This window comes from Colletes gigas, unplaced genomic scaffold, assembly GCF_013123115.1.
Source record: "Colletes gigas isolate AHSC1104 unplaced genomic scaffold, ASM1312311v1 Colletes_gigas_Sc00004, whole genome shotgun sequence".
In the NCBI taxonomy this organism is placed as follows: Eukaryota; Metazoa; Arthropoda; class Insecta; order Hymenoptera; family Colletidae; genus Colletes; species Colletes gigas.
Genome location: NW_025106633.1, coordinates 9,907,924 through 9,920,867, shown reverse-complemented (window position 1 = coordinate 9,920,867; position 12,944 = coordinate 9,907,924). Strand labels below are relative to the sequence as shown.

Below are 12,944 nucleotides of genomic sequence, written 5' to 3'. Positions count from 1 at the left end.
ACTATTTTTATTTTTAGACGTATCCATAAAAAAAAAAAAAAAACAAGATTATTGTGATCGATATAAATATTTGTAAATACCGTTAAATTAAGATATATATATATATATACATGTGTCGTGAAATCGATTATGTTCGAGGTAACATGCCCGTAGAGCTATTTTTAATTATATCTCGTCTTCGCTCGTTCTGTGTATTGTGTCAGAGGATCTTTCTCGCGAGTTCTTAATTATATTTAGAACAGGCGACGCGATCCAATAGAATCCGCCGAAAAATAGCAAGGAGGCCGTGAAGTTCAGGCAGAAATTTACATCTGTAATCAGAAATTCGTTCTTGTAAACTAGATCTATCGATTCGTTCTTTCGCAGAAATAAAGATTTGTTAAGACGACATACTGTGAATGAAACAAAAGATTAGTATGCACAGACCCACGATACTGTAAAATCCTTTGTGAACGCAACGCACCGTCTCAGCGCCCAGAACATCGTACAGAGCTAAATCTTTGCAACTCGATATGCTCCCGATACCGATACCACCCAAAAGGGTACAAATTATAAGCCATAGATAGCTCGTTGCATAACTTAGACCTGTAAAGAAACAACCCTTTATACAATCGATATATAAAAAGTACCGTTCTCGTAAATACAATAGAAGAAATTACATGCCTGCTAGAGTAACGCCGCATAGCCAACATGCTAGCCCAAAATATAGTCTTCTATTCCGACTTGACATTCCTAACACTTTTATACTGGCAATACTTGGCAAAAAAGTGATAAGGCCGGCCATGGTGGACAGCGAGATCCACATGTAAGGATTCTTTACGATTCTGTACGACAAAACGGGCAACAAAACCCAAAAAAACAGGGCAGATACTTCTATTCCAACCCAGCCGAGCACTACCGCCCAAAATCGAAAGGTTTTAAGTGGTCGAAGTTGGTGTTTCCATTTGCATTGCGAGTGAATTACTGGATTCACAAACAGGTCTACCTCCTCCTCGTTGAACTCTTGATAAGCATAGATGTCGTTCCCTTCGCTGAACAACCCTCCGCCGTGTGTCCTTTCCTCGGCCTCGTCGAATTCCATATTTTCTAAGTTATTCCGACCGATCGGGCCCTCTGTGCCCTGGGGAACGTCTGAAGAGATTCTTACAGGTAGTTCGTTGTCCTCTTCGGTCGATAGGAGAAGACTGCGAGTTATAGTTTTAATATTAAGTTCTCCTAAACAGTCGGTTAAATAGTTTGTCTCAAAGACTATCGGCTTAAAATTTAGTTGGATTAATTTCTACCTGATCAGGATTTATTCTTGAACTATTACTTTTAAGCGTAAGATCTACGATGATTGCTTGTTTTATTAAATTGAAATAAATCGCAAGTCAGGATGGTTATAATAAACAGCACGCTTTCGATTCATGGTTTAGGCCATCATTGCATTGAAATTTGATAAAGAAGTAAATAGTAGTTATAAGAATTAGAATAAAATGTATTATTATTGAAAATATATTGCTGGTTGCAACTATTATGATTCACGATTCATTGTTGTATAAATTATAGATTGTGAGAAGAACCTGTAAAGGGAAGAGTGTTGCAGAGAAGGCAACCGAAACGTTAACGTTCCAAGGGCGGTAGGCAGCAGCACGATCGTCATGAGCAGCAGGCCACTTTTCAAGTTAGTTTCGTGCAAGATGAAATTTGTGAAACTGGGAATGAGAACGAGACCGAACGAGGCTCCAATGTTTTTTATTGTCAAAGCTAAGAGCAGCTTTTTCCTAAAGTTTTTCCGCAAAATGTACTCGCTCAGTAGGGTGACAAAACTGGCGCCAATGCCCATCACTGCGCCGGCGCTGGAACTTGCCAAATACGCGCCAACTCCACCAGTTGCGAGATAACCTGTCGCTATAATCCCAACTGCCAATAGAATCACTCCTATTATTCCTACCAAGCGAGGAATCGACGCCATACTCACGATCATTCTCACCCAAGGATCTAAAAGAACGATGCATATTCGATTATAAGATAATTGTATTCTTCATTGCGAGCATCGAGTACAATTATCTCCTTTAACACTAGATTGCCCGAGGAAGTCATTTTGACTGCTTTTTTATTTCAATTGGAAAAACAATTTATAATGACACAATTTCTTAGAATTCTGTGACTTTTTGTTGTAGTTACCCCTTCATTTCCGGTATATATATATTGCCCAGAAGCAGTCATTATGACTGCTTGGGAAATTTCAAGTAATCAAATGACTCTTATTATCGAATCGAGTAAATTTCTTATATGACCAGTTCGACTCTGTATCGAAATAACAGTTTTCTTTTTTCTTCGATTACCGACACATGATAACACACAAGTACATGATAAATTGTCGATTTTGGCGCGTACTTGATAAGTTGCAGTTTCTCAATAAGCTAAAGTAGTACTTATACGAATCTTTATGCAGTGATACTTGTTCCAACAAGTTGTTTATTTCATTTCTTTTGCGCCCTAAATTCATAATGTTAAAAATTAATTTTAAATGAATTTCTTTACACAGTTATTCTTTCGCAATACAGTAATTTTGACTGCTTTTGGGCAATATAGGTATATACTAAGTTTCAGTCTTTCTAATGTTAACTATAAATGTTTCGCTTTACCTGCCAAATAGCCAAAAGCAGTGAACAATATGGGGGCGAGAATAATTTTCTCCCTCCATATATCAAACTCAGAGTTCTCATTCTCGCTTATGTAGCCTAATATTATTCCATAGGTGGATAACAGACTCGGTATGGTCATCTATAAAAATAACGTTTCGAAATAATTCTTTTGAACAAAATGGTTTGTATTAATTGACGATGGTATATTATACAGGGTGTTTAGAAGGACATGGTTAAATAATATCAATAATTCTATACTCACCTGAAGGAATAAGAATCGTATCTATTCGCAAATACAGAATAATAGGACTACATGCTAATTTGATGAAAAATATTGGCCAATACTGCGGCACGTAAAACGACCATCTACCTGTAAAAAAATTATTTTGTATTTCCACAATAAACTTGACTCTTGGTAGCTATCGTAATCGATCAGAAGTGTTTTAAAATGTTGTTACGTTAAATGGAGAATTCCTAAGTGCCAGTATTCTAAATACCCTGTATAAATAATTTCCAATATCGAAATACACCAAATCAACCCGTTGGGAGCATGTTTGTTTGCGAGACAAGTTCAGAAGATAATTTTTTAGTACGCAACAATTGTAATATGGATTTTATTTGAATTAATAAGCAAAGAGTTGATACGGCTATTTGTGCTGACCTGTTTCGTGTAAATTTTCAGTCATACCTGGACCAGAAATACTCCAAATAGGATAATCCATGCGTAACCGCCATCAGGAACCGTAGGTCCCAGCTCTGGAAACGACGTGACGATTTTATCGAGATGAAGACGTTTGGACATTGGCATCCTTTGTGCTTTTTAATTGCCTTCCGCGGAATAGAGCAGCTCAGCGTCAATTTATTAATACACTTAGGCCTACAATAACACTTTGATACACATTGTGGACATTAAATCAACCTGAAAGCGTTATCTTATCTCTGAGAGAAGATGGCAAAGGTTTGATAGCTAATGATAACGAATGTAGAATATCTGAAGATACTCGATGTACATGTATGCCTTTCGGCTATTTAATTGCCGTCGATACGTGAAAAACATTGTATTGGTCCCAATATTTAAACGGTGGCAATTGAAAAGAGTAGGGGGATTCGATAACGGCAAGATTATGTTTGAGTGACAGGTATTATAAGGTATGCAATGTAACTGACAAAACTGGTAACGAAATTTCTTCTAATCTATCAAGTACTATGCAGTAACTCTGTTGGCTACTATTTTCAAAGAGAATGAAATTATGGAAAGTGTTCCAGCCTATCCACGACGAATGAACAGAAACATAAATAAAAATATATATGTAACATTTATTGATCAGTGGACATGTTCGAGTGTATAACAATATTAACGTTATACGCGTTTTCTTTTTAAAATCGCACTTTTACTCTTCTTTTAAACGCTATATTAAGTACTAGGTCGTGCTATAAATATTGTCTTATTATATTCTTCCTATCTAAAATATTATATAATATGTATTTTACAATAGAAAAAGTAGAACTTCGCAACGGTTAAAAAAAAACAGTCTAGATTGTTAAGTACACGCTGATGAACGTTAGCGTTGATTGTTATTAAATCTACTGTCTATCGAGATCGATAGACGCCTATATTTTATTTAGAAAAGTTAATCGTTTGCTAGACATCCTCGCGAGTGTCGCCCGTTGCTATCGAGGTGTACCGCACCCTTTTGTTGACCGAATCTAATATTGGCTCGATTTTCTTTTGCAGTTTCGTGCGTTGCACGTAAATTAACGCGCACACCAGTCCTATCAACACCAACGACAGGAAAAACAACAGAATGGTAGCACCGCGCGGCGCCGATGAGAACAACTTTGGCGCGCAGTTCTTCGTCTCGTGGATCTCGTGCATCGTTTTATCTGCAACAAACGAACGCTTGGAAATGCTACGTATCAACAAAACAATACAACGATTCCAAAGTACCTTCGTTGCACTTCAAGCTGCTCTTATTGCGAACAAATACTTTAGTCTTCTTCATCCATTTAACAAAGGGATTGAGCTTGCAGGAACATTCGAGGGGATTTCCAGTGAAGTCCACCGCTATGCTCTGATTGCGCTTGGCTATCGCGTCCATGGCGTGGAGGTCGCGATCGAGCAGTTTGGTGAAGTTGTTGCGTTGCAGGTCCAGGAAACGTAGCTTGTGCAAACACGATATATTAAAATGAAGAGCGTTCAGCGTATTGTCGCCCAGATATAGATCCAAGATGTTAGGTAGGTCGCAGAACACGTTGGGGTCCCGGAATTCTGATATTTCATTTTGTTCCAGATGCAGCTTCATCAGTTGCGTCAAATTGCTGGAAGAAGAGACGAAATATACGTTCAAGGGTATGTCTGATTTGAGGCCTCTTTTTTTATATTAACATAATTTACATCAACGATTATTTTTACAGTTATCTGAACGAGATACCTGTTCACAAAAATATCGTGTAGCGTGGCTGCTAGATCCCTCGGTGGACCATCTTCGAAAGCGTCGGTCAGATGGAGTTCCAGTAACGATACAAAATTGGAGAACACTCTGGGATGGCTCCTCCCGGGGTCCAACGAGAGCTTGTTGAAATCGAGAATAAGACGCTCGACGCGTTGGACGTGGTGGTACGCCTTCCCTCGAATCTCTCTGATTTTATTCTTCGACATGTCGATCACGCGTAATTCGGGTAGACTGTCCAGGGTGCCAAACACATTCCAGGGCAGTTCCTCTAGATAGTTCCCCGTGAAAATTAGAACCTGTAAACGATAGCTCGAACATTATAATTTCACTTTTAAAATTTACCAGAGTAGTATTTTAAAACATGTTAATATCGTCTTACTTGCGTTTCGTTCGGTAAGCGTGTTAAAGGCGCGGTATTATAGAATCCCGAGTCGGTGCAGTTGACAACATATTGATGACGGTTCTCGTAACAGGTCCTCATGCAGGAACAACGATACTCGAAGATCGATCCGCACTCCGATTTCGAGGACTCTGACGTCTCCAACGAGTGCCAATTCGGATCGTTGCAATTGGGCGGTTCAGCGGTGGACACGCATATCAGAAAGAATATCACGTAAAATTTCTTCATCATGCACCTGAAAGGTAAAGGAATTTGTAATTTTTATCAAACATCGTCAAGTAACTTCACTTTGCGATAAACCGTTGTGTAACTTACGTGCAGACTCATCTGTCAAAGCAAGGCGAATCCAGCGAAAGTTTTTAGTTTAGAATCATCGCCACCACTTTGTTGCTCGTCAGGCAGTCAAATTTTCAAACTTTTTGATTCGCAATTTCAATTTTCTTTTATCTGTGTCCGAACAAGTAAGCGGTATTATTAACAGTTTCGAATATTTTCGCGCAAACTGCATTAAAAATCTCAGCTTTCGATTGGCTGAAAAACGATTCGAGCGCCACCAATGAGATTGTAGTTTGAAAGTGTCTCTAGTAGCGTTTTTTAAGCGATGTGCTCGATTGTCCGTTCCCTTCCCGATTTCGATGATCTTCAAGTGTATTATAAAGAGTGAAATTTTGAGCAGTTTTTTCACATCGTATTCAGCTTATAAGTACGCGTCCGTGGCAGTGTGTGCCTCAGTAGGCCACTGACTGTTATATCGAATGCATTGTCGGTACTCCGCAATGGCGGCAACTTTTATGTTTACACGTTGCCACGGACGCGTACGTATAGATAGAATTCAATGTATTAGCGCGAAGTAATTTTGCTAATATCTTGATCGATAATTTTATCGAAAGAAAACGTTGTTCAAAATTTTATCCTTTATAACATATTTAAAAATCATCGATATCGGCGATCAGGTAATCGAGTACTCCGATCAATTTTTATTCGATGAAGTATAATCATTAACGCACGATAAAAGGCGCGAATATGGTTTTCTGCCAAGAAAACTTGGAAACGATTATGCGATCGACGTTTGGCTTTGAAAACTTCAAGAATGCCATTCAGAAAGAAGCTGCTATCGCGATCGGTAAAGGTTAGTTCATTTTGCTCCAAAACTTTTCCTACTTTTTTTCTGCATTTTGAATGTTGATAAACTGATTAGCTTTGATGTCGTGTAAACTTTAGTTGATTTTTCAATACAAAATTGTAGGCTCGGAATATGTATGTATATCCATGCCACCGAAATTTGGTAGGAATCTTTGTTTTCAATTACCAATCGTATTGCAACAGGGCAAAGTCAGTTTGGTGTTTTCACCAAACATATCTTACAATCAGGTAAGGATTCTAATAGCTTTATATCGTATATAAATAATGCATTGTATGTTCCTTAAATGTCACAATACAAATAACTCTAATTAATCTTGTTGTTGTTTATTACATGCTTGAATGTTTTCAGAAACATGTAGATTTTTTAAGGAGCAAACAGATTAATGCACACGTATTAACTTCGCGTATGTATGCTAACAAACGAAATGCCATTGTAAAAGATTTAACATCTATATGTCCTACGATAGCATTACTATATTGCACACCTGACTTGATTAAATATGGGTACTTTCAGGTAAACAATATATTTCAGTGGCTCTTAACCTTTTGTATACCATAGATCCCCTTTAAATAATTTTAATAGCCTAAGCGTTAATGCATATCCGTTCAAACAAATATTACTTGCATATAAGCACTTAGCAATTATCTGGGGGTCCATGAACCGTAGCTTAAGAATCGCTGGTATATATTACAAGCTTTTTCTTGTATCATAACACTACTAAATTAACTTGAACATACATTAACAGTACTTGATGTTTTCTCTAACATCTCGTGGAATATTGTCTTACATTGTATTCAACGAGGCTCATCGTTTAAGCGAGTGGGGATACGATTATACAGTTAGTTACCAAGGATTGTGTTTATTTCATATATCCATTCCTAAAGTTGTAGTTACTACAACCGTTACAGATAAGGTAATTACTTAGAACTAGCTGCGAACAAGTTATATTTATATTTATAATGCTTCTACTAAATGTTCAATGTGTGCTTATCGAACATTCTGATAGGTACTGGAAGATATTTGCAAATTGTTAAAACTACATGCACCAAAAATATTTAAAATACCGGTAGAAAGAATCAATGTACATCACGATGTATGGTTTTTAGACATGATTTCTTGTCCGTTCGAGCATCTTAGAGATTTTATCATAAAAGCGCTTGGTACATTGAATGTATCCGATCAAAAGGTAATTCAAATTGTCTTTTCGCTGTGTTACAAGATACATACTCGTGTGGTTTATCTGTATTCAGATGGGTCTTGTTTACTGTAGAGAAGAAACCATGGCGGAGTTGATAAAGTGTAAATTAAACACTTTTGGTATAAGTACGCTTGCGTATCACCACAGTAAGCATGTTAATTGATACATTACTACTCCTTTCTGCGTATACGTGTCCTTGACTGTAGTTTAACTTTTCAAAGGACGCTTTAAGCGAATGTTATGTTCGAGTCAGAAAGGGTTAAAATACTTTGTATACTTATCCCTTATTGAAAATATAATGTGACTTATTCTAGAGCTAAATAATACCGCTCGACGTAACGTAGAAAATAAGTGGATATCTGGAGATGCTAAGATTATTATCACCACGTACAATTATGGATTCATTCATAAAAAACCAATTAGGTCAGCTGATATTGTTCCATAATAAAAGAAACAACGTGCACTGCTAAAGAGCTAGCTATAACTGATCTGTAAAATATTTATTCAATCAGATGTCTAGTGTATTGGACAGTGCCTGGAAACATTGCCAAATACTATAGAGAATCCGCAGAAATGTGTATGGACAATGACGTCGCATATTGTAGAATATATTTTAGTACAAAGGAATATTCTTCTGTGAAATTTGTTATCGAAAATCACAGAACCATTAAAAATCCAGAGCATATCGAGAAACGATTAAACGAGTACAACAAATTTGTGTCCTACTGTTTGTTGACTAAGTAAGAAATTTGAATAAAGTTTAATCGGGTGATTTTAACAAAATTACATATATAAAATTATATGTAACTGTATGTAGATGTCGCCATACGATCATTAGCGAATATTTCGGATATATTACACAGCCTTGCATAACGGACTGCGATGTTTGTAAAAACAAGGGGGAAGTAAAAAGAAGATTGCTCCAGTTTATCGAGCATTCCGAAAATGTGAAAAAAATTAAATACAACATGTAAGTAAATAAATTTTACAGCTTGATTACGGTCCTCATCGTGTGACAGAAAGAGAATAATTCTATTTCTAATTCTTAGTTACGATGTAAACGAGGATTTGATAAAAAAAGAAAATATAGAAGATGATAAAGATCGATTGGAGGAAAGTTCAGAAAATAAATGCAAAGTCGAAATTACGTTTAAAGATATTGTTACGGTCGAAAACGATGAAAAAGTAATTGTACAATGTGATAATGAGCAAAAACCAACGGCCCAATCGTTGGCAGGCAAATGCAACATTAATTTGAAGATGTTATCGTTGGAACCTTGTGGTTTCAAGAATAACGTTGGAAAGAACTCTGCCAGAAGAAGTAATTTGAGAAGGCAGTCGAGAATCGAGAGCTTAAATAGCGACGGTGGCGCGCAGAAGATTAAAAAAGAGGATCGAAGTTCAGACAACGATCTTTGCGAGGCTACCGGTGCCTTTGATACAAGAGAACAAACCAAAAGAAAAATGAAACGTTCGATTTCCATGGACACGTGTCCCGACGAGTTGAAGCCAAAAAGAAGAAAATTGAAAACCGAAAATAAATCAACCAGCGTGACACTGATACAGAAAGATAGAGAAACTTCTGACTGGGACAAACGCATCAAGGATGACGCAAATGAAAGCGTGGAACATTTGATGGACAAATACAAGTTGAACAAGGATTTGATAACGCTGACGCTGCGTTAATTGATGTATTCATCAAAGAACTAATGATAAAGTGGAAACTTAAATAATAATTGTATTGATTTTGTAAAGATACGCTTTGATTATCTTGTCGAATATGTGGTAATTATTTAGAAAAGGGGGGCCCCACCGATTTCGATGATTTTTTAATATGTGTAGAAATCATTTTGAACAACTTTTTTCTGTACATATAAACGCCTTAGTTTTCGAGATTTTTCTTCGAAAAGATTGCTGCTACTACAATCCTAACCCAGACCTAATCCAGACCTAACCCAGATGTACATGTCTGTGACTTTGTATGCGTCAGATTTTTTCTCTTGTTTGTATTATAATTTGTAATAATTTATAACGTGTCAAGCTAAATCTAGTTCTGCATTGATATCGTTATTAAACGCATTGCTGTCAAAGGTTTTCGAATACTTCGAAGTGTAGAAATATGGAAACTAATGGTGTATATATGGTGAATAGGAAAAAGTTGTTCAAAAATCATCGAAATCGGTGAGACCCCCCTTTATCTAAATAATTACCGAAAAATGCAATCTTTCCATAAAGAAGGAAGTTATAATTTCAATTGATCATGAATGCAAGCCAGACGATGGCTTTAGGATTAGAGAAATATTGTTAGCATAAATTTTTAAAATTTGTATATACATTTGTATAATGAAATAAACGAAATTTGATCTAAAACATTTTTTTAACCCCAAACTAGGATACATTAAAACGAAGGACACCCTGTATATCTGAATCCTACGTCATCCTGTTCGCATCTCGTGTGTGTACATATGTATATTGCGTCGTTCGTGTCCTATGGACTGTGACGTCATTTTAATTATTATGGTTTTTCACCTTTGCTTTAAGTTTGGAAAGAAATTAAATTTTTCTGCCATAAGTAGCAGACTTAAAACGTGTGTCACATTTTACTTTGTATAATTTTCAACGATGTCAGCAGATAGTGCACAACAATGTCACTGTCAGCAAAACGGGGGCTTCCCAGGGGAAGGAACTATGACTCGATATGATATTGCAGATCAGATTAATTTAATTCTATCAGTGTCAGTGTCAGTCGAATACGGGTGCAGTTCTGTAATAATTCCGTCGATGGATGACCATCCTATCGTTAGTCCTGTCACTACAGATCCACGCTGATAATCGTAGATAGCGTTACAAAGTAAGTCGATCAACTTATTTTCACTTTTCGCGCAAAGTTCAGGAAAATTTTGATATCTCAGTCACCCTGTAACTGAGGACTATGGTCGTCTTCACCCCCCCCACCAAATATCGAAAATATAAAACCCTTAGAAATCCGTTCGAATATCGAAATATATTTGTTAAGTTATTATCGATGCAACAAAAATTTGGTGAAGATACTCGACGCTCTACGAATCTCGGTTGTTAATAGGAATCATTGGTTATGTCTATTTGGACCAGAGTCTGCGGAAGCCCCCAACAACAGCGTAGAAGAATAGAATAAATTGCACATTGTGAGTACCAACATTCAAACAGTCGAATTTTTGACAAGGAATTTATTTCCTAAAAACCTCAAAAAAATTCCAAAGGCGAACGATTAAAAGTGTCGGCAAGTAATCCTTCCTACGTGTCGATTTTTCTAAGATCGTCGTCTTATATTTGCACGAAGGCCAATATTCATCAGTATGTTAAACTGTGTTCGCAATAAAGGACGATGAGTAATAATTACTACAACTATTCATTCGCTCGTCGCATCGTTATCTAGAATAAATTTTTTACACTGTTCTTTTCGAGATAGGTTTTTAGCTTGCACGCGAGTTCTAGATATTTTATTTGTTTGTTTTCTAGATTGAATATTATCGTCTCGACACTAGAGCCGAAGTAGGTCGACGCGTCATACTTCTCGTAAACCATCGAACTTGTTCACCCACGCAACAGGTGATATCAAGCACAAAATAATCGTCGTACAGGAGACCGTCACCCGTTATATATCCAGCCATGCTACACATTATAATATTTAATATGTTATATATACCGTGCTATTCTATACGTCCTAATAGACGCAAAGCTATAGATTCTACCATGGATACGTTATCGAATGTGGCGTGTAGTATATTACCTTTATTATACTATGCACTGTACTTTATATTATATAGTATATACTATCCTCTGTACTATATAATACATCTTGCACTGATTATAATATACCATATAATACGTGGTGCTATTGCACTGTTGGGAACTGCCAAATCACGATATAGGCGGATTTAAGCTCTTGCCGCTTAATTTGGAAAATTCGAAATGCACTACGCTACTAACCACATCTTTTTATTATACATTGTACACATTTAAGAACAATCTACTTCGAGTCACGATAAATGTCTGGTACGAAATCATAAAATTCCTCATTAAAATATAAGAATTTTTAAACAATTTTTAGACATTGGTTCTTTTACTTTGTTGCATCGCCGAACACGCTGCGTGTCCTCCCTAACTTTTCGTCGTTGTGCAAACAATGGAATTAACGACGCGTCTCGACACCGCCAAAAATAAATGAATTATTCGTGCACGTTCTTCACTCACCGTTACGAAACAAGAGACGAGATCGTGATTCATCCGAGTGGCCGGGTTCACCGGCGAAAATGTTTCTCTGTTATCGTCGAGGGAATCGTCGGGGCTGTTGTCGCCTCGCTGGACCCCGGGACGACTGGCGCAGCGGCGGCGATACGCGCTGGATGTTCCAGTAACACTGAAAATATATCGGCGGTTTACGAACGGGAACCGCTTAGCAACCCGATCTCCTCTTGAGTTTCACCGAAAACAGCCACGCCGCTCTGTTGACACGTTCACGGCGGGGACAACCTGTTGGAGGTGGCCGGCGACCGAAACGAGTCGCGAGAGACGCTCGAAATAATCGAGACGGGCTGGATCGAGGCGGAAAAACGGACTTCCCTCCAGCGCGCGACGAAATCACCGTGGTATTTGCTCGTTGGCGCTTCGGACGTAGCTGCCGCACCTGTGCTCCCTCCTTCCTTTCCAAACCTAACCCACACCCTTCTTCGCTTTCTCCTTCTTGCTCCTTCGTCTTCGAAACGGCCCCGCGACGCGTGCTTTTCTTTCTTCTCCGCGACATATTTTTTCATTGTTCACGCGTCCAACGCTGAACCAAATTCGTGACATTATCTATTAGATATTTTCTTTGCGGACAATCGGATACTGCATGATTTAAAGTTTCAGATTCGTCTCGTCGTAAGAATTAATTACCATGTACCATGTTCCTTATTTCTGTATCTCCGAGTATCTTTCTCTTAGAACCCTTCCATGCCACTGTTCCCTTTTGTCTTAATGCCTGTGCATATTTTTTAAAATAGTTTCCTCTTTTCATTTACAAAATGGTATCCTTTGATATCTTTGTATTTTGATGGTTCGTTGTCGGTATGAACGATCACATTTAATCGGTATTAAGAAC

The 12,944-nt window shown here is 37.6% G+C and overlaps 3 protein-coding genes and 1 long non-coding RNA gene across 5 annotated transcripts; 2 read left to right on the top strand and 2 right to left on the bottom strand.

The window, feature by feature from the left end:
* Positions 1–149: 149 nt before the first annotated feature.
* Positions 150–3,469, bottom strand: LOC122405028 (monocarboxylate transporter 5-like). The gene is made up of 6 exons (XM_043409483.1): positions 3,319–3,469; positions 2,631–2,769; positions 1,563–1,980; positions 664–1,184; positions 394–585; positions 150–311 (listed from the first exon to the last, which is right to left on the bottom strand). Exons 1-6 carry the CDS (start codon positions 3,436–3,438, stop codon positions 166–168), a joined length of 1,536 nt encoding a protein of 511 aa, XP_043265418.1. The 5' UTR covers positions 3,439–3,469; the 3' UTR covers positions 150–165.
* A 609-nt stretch (positions 3,470–4,078) lies between these two features.
* LOC122405030 (phospholipase A2 inhibitor) lies at positions 4,079–12,447 on the bottom strand. Its single transcript, XM_043409484.1, has 6 exons — positions 12,059–12,447; positions 5,799–5,930; positions 5,463–5,718; positions 5,063–5,379; positions 4,579–4,949; positions 4,079–4,514 (listed from the first exon to the last, which is right to left on the bottom strand). Exons 3-6 carry the CDS (start codon positions 5,712–5,714, stop codon positions 4,273–4,275), a joined length of 1,182 nt encoding a protein of 393 aa, XP_043265419.1. The 5' UTR covers positions 5,715–5,718; positions 5,799–5,930; positions 12,059–12,447; the 3' UTR covers positions 4,079–4,272.
* Positions 6,186–10,012, top strand: LOC122405027 (ATP-dependent DNA helicase Q5-like). Of its 2 annotated transcripts, XM_043409481.1 has the most exons (10): positions 6,186–6,612; positions 6,730–6,854; positions 6,976–7,140; positions 7,373–7,540; positions 7,634–7,813; positions 7,878–7,971; positions 8,140–8,248; positions 8,338–8,565; positions 8,643–8,795; positions 8,875–10,012. In XM_043409481.1, exons 1-10 carry the CDS (start codon positions 6,507–6,509, stop codon positions 9,509–9,511), a joined length of 1,965 nt encoding a protein of 654 aa, XP_043265416.1. In that variant the 5' UTR covers positions 6,186–6,506; the 3' UTR covers positions 9,512–10,012. The 2 variants fall into 2 exon arrangements, with proteins under 2 accessions (XP_043265416.1, XP_043265417.1); XM_043409482.1 differs by lacking the exon at positions 6,976–7,140.
* Positions 10,570–11,820, top strand: LOC122405031. Its single transcript, XR_006259739.1, has 3 exons — positions 10,570–10,676; positions 10,908–10,989; positions 11,324–11,820. It is a non-coding gene; the product is annotated as an uncharacterized LOC122405031 (long non-coding RNA).
* Positions 12,448–12,944: the final 497 nt, after the last annotated feature.

Coding starts and splice junctions, on each gene's coding strand:
- LOC122405028 (XM_043409483.1), bottom strand. CDS start 3,438: ATGCCAATGTCCAAACGTCTTCATCTCGATAAAATCGTCACGTCGTTT. Junction 1,185..1,562: donor CAACACTCTTCCCTTTACAG/GTTCTTCTCACA, acceptor TATAACTCGCAG/TCTTCTCCTATCGACCGAAG. Junction 586..663: donor ATGCGGCGTTACTCTAGCAG/GCATGTAATTTC, acceptor GTTTCTTTACAG/GTCTAAGTTATGCAACGAGC.
- LOC122405030 (XM_043409484.1), bottom strand. CDS start 5,714: ATGATGAAGAAATTTTACGTGATATTCTTTCTGATATGCGTGTCCACC. Junction 5,380..5,462: donor GCTTACCGAACGAAACGCAA/GTAAGACGATAT, acceptor TATCGTTTACAG/GTTCTAATTTTCACGGGGAA. Junction 4,515..4,578: donor CAGCTTGAAGTGCAACGAAG/GTACTTTGGAAT, acceptor CGTTTGTTGCAG/ATAAAACGATGCACGAGATC.
- LOC122405027 (XM_043409481.1), top strand. CDS start 6,507: ATGGTTTTCTGCCAAGAAAACTTGGAAACGATTATGCGATCGACGTTT. Junction 6,613..6,729: donor TGCTATCGCGATCGGTAAAG/GTTAGTTCATTT, acceptor ACAAAATTGTAG/GCTCGGAATATGTATGTATA. Junction 8,249..8,337: donor ATTCATAAAAAACCAATTAG/GTCAGCTGATAT, acceptor TTATTCAATCAG/ATGTCTAGTGTATTGGACAG.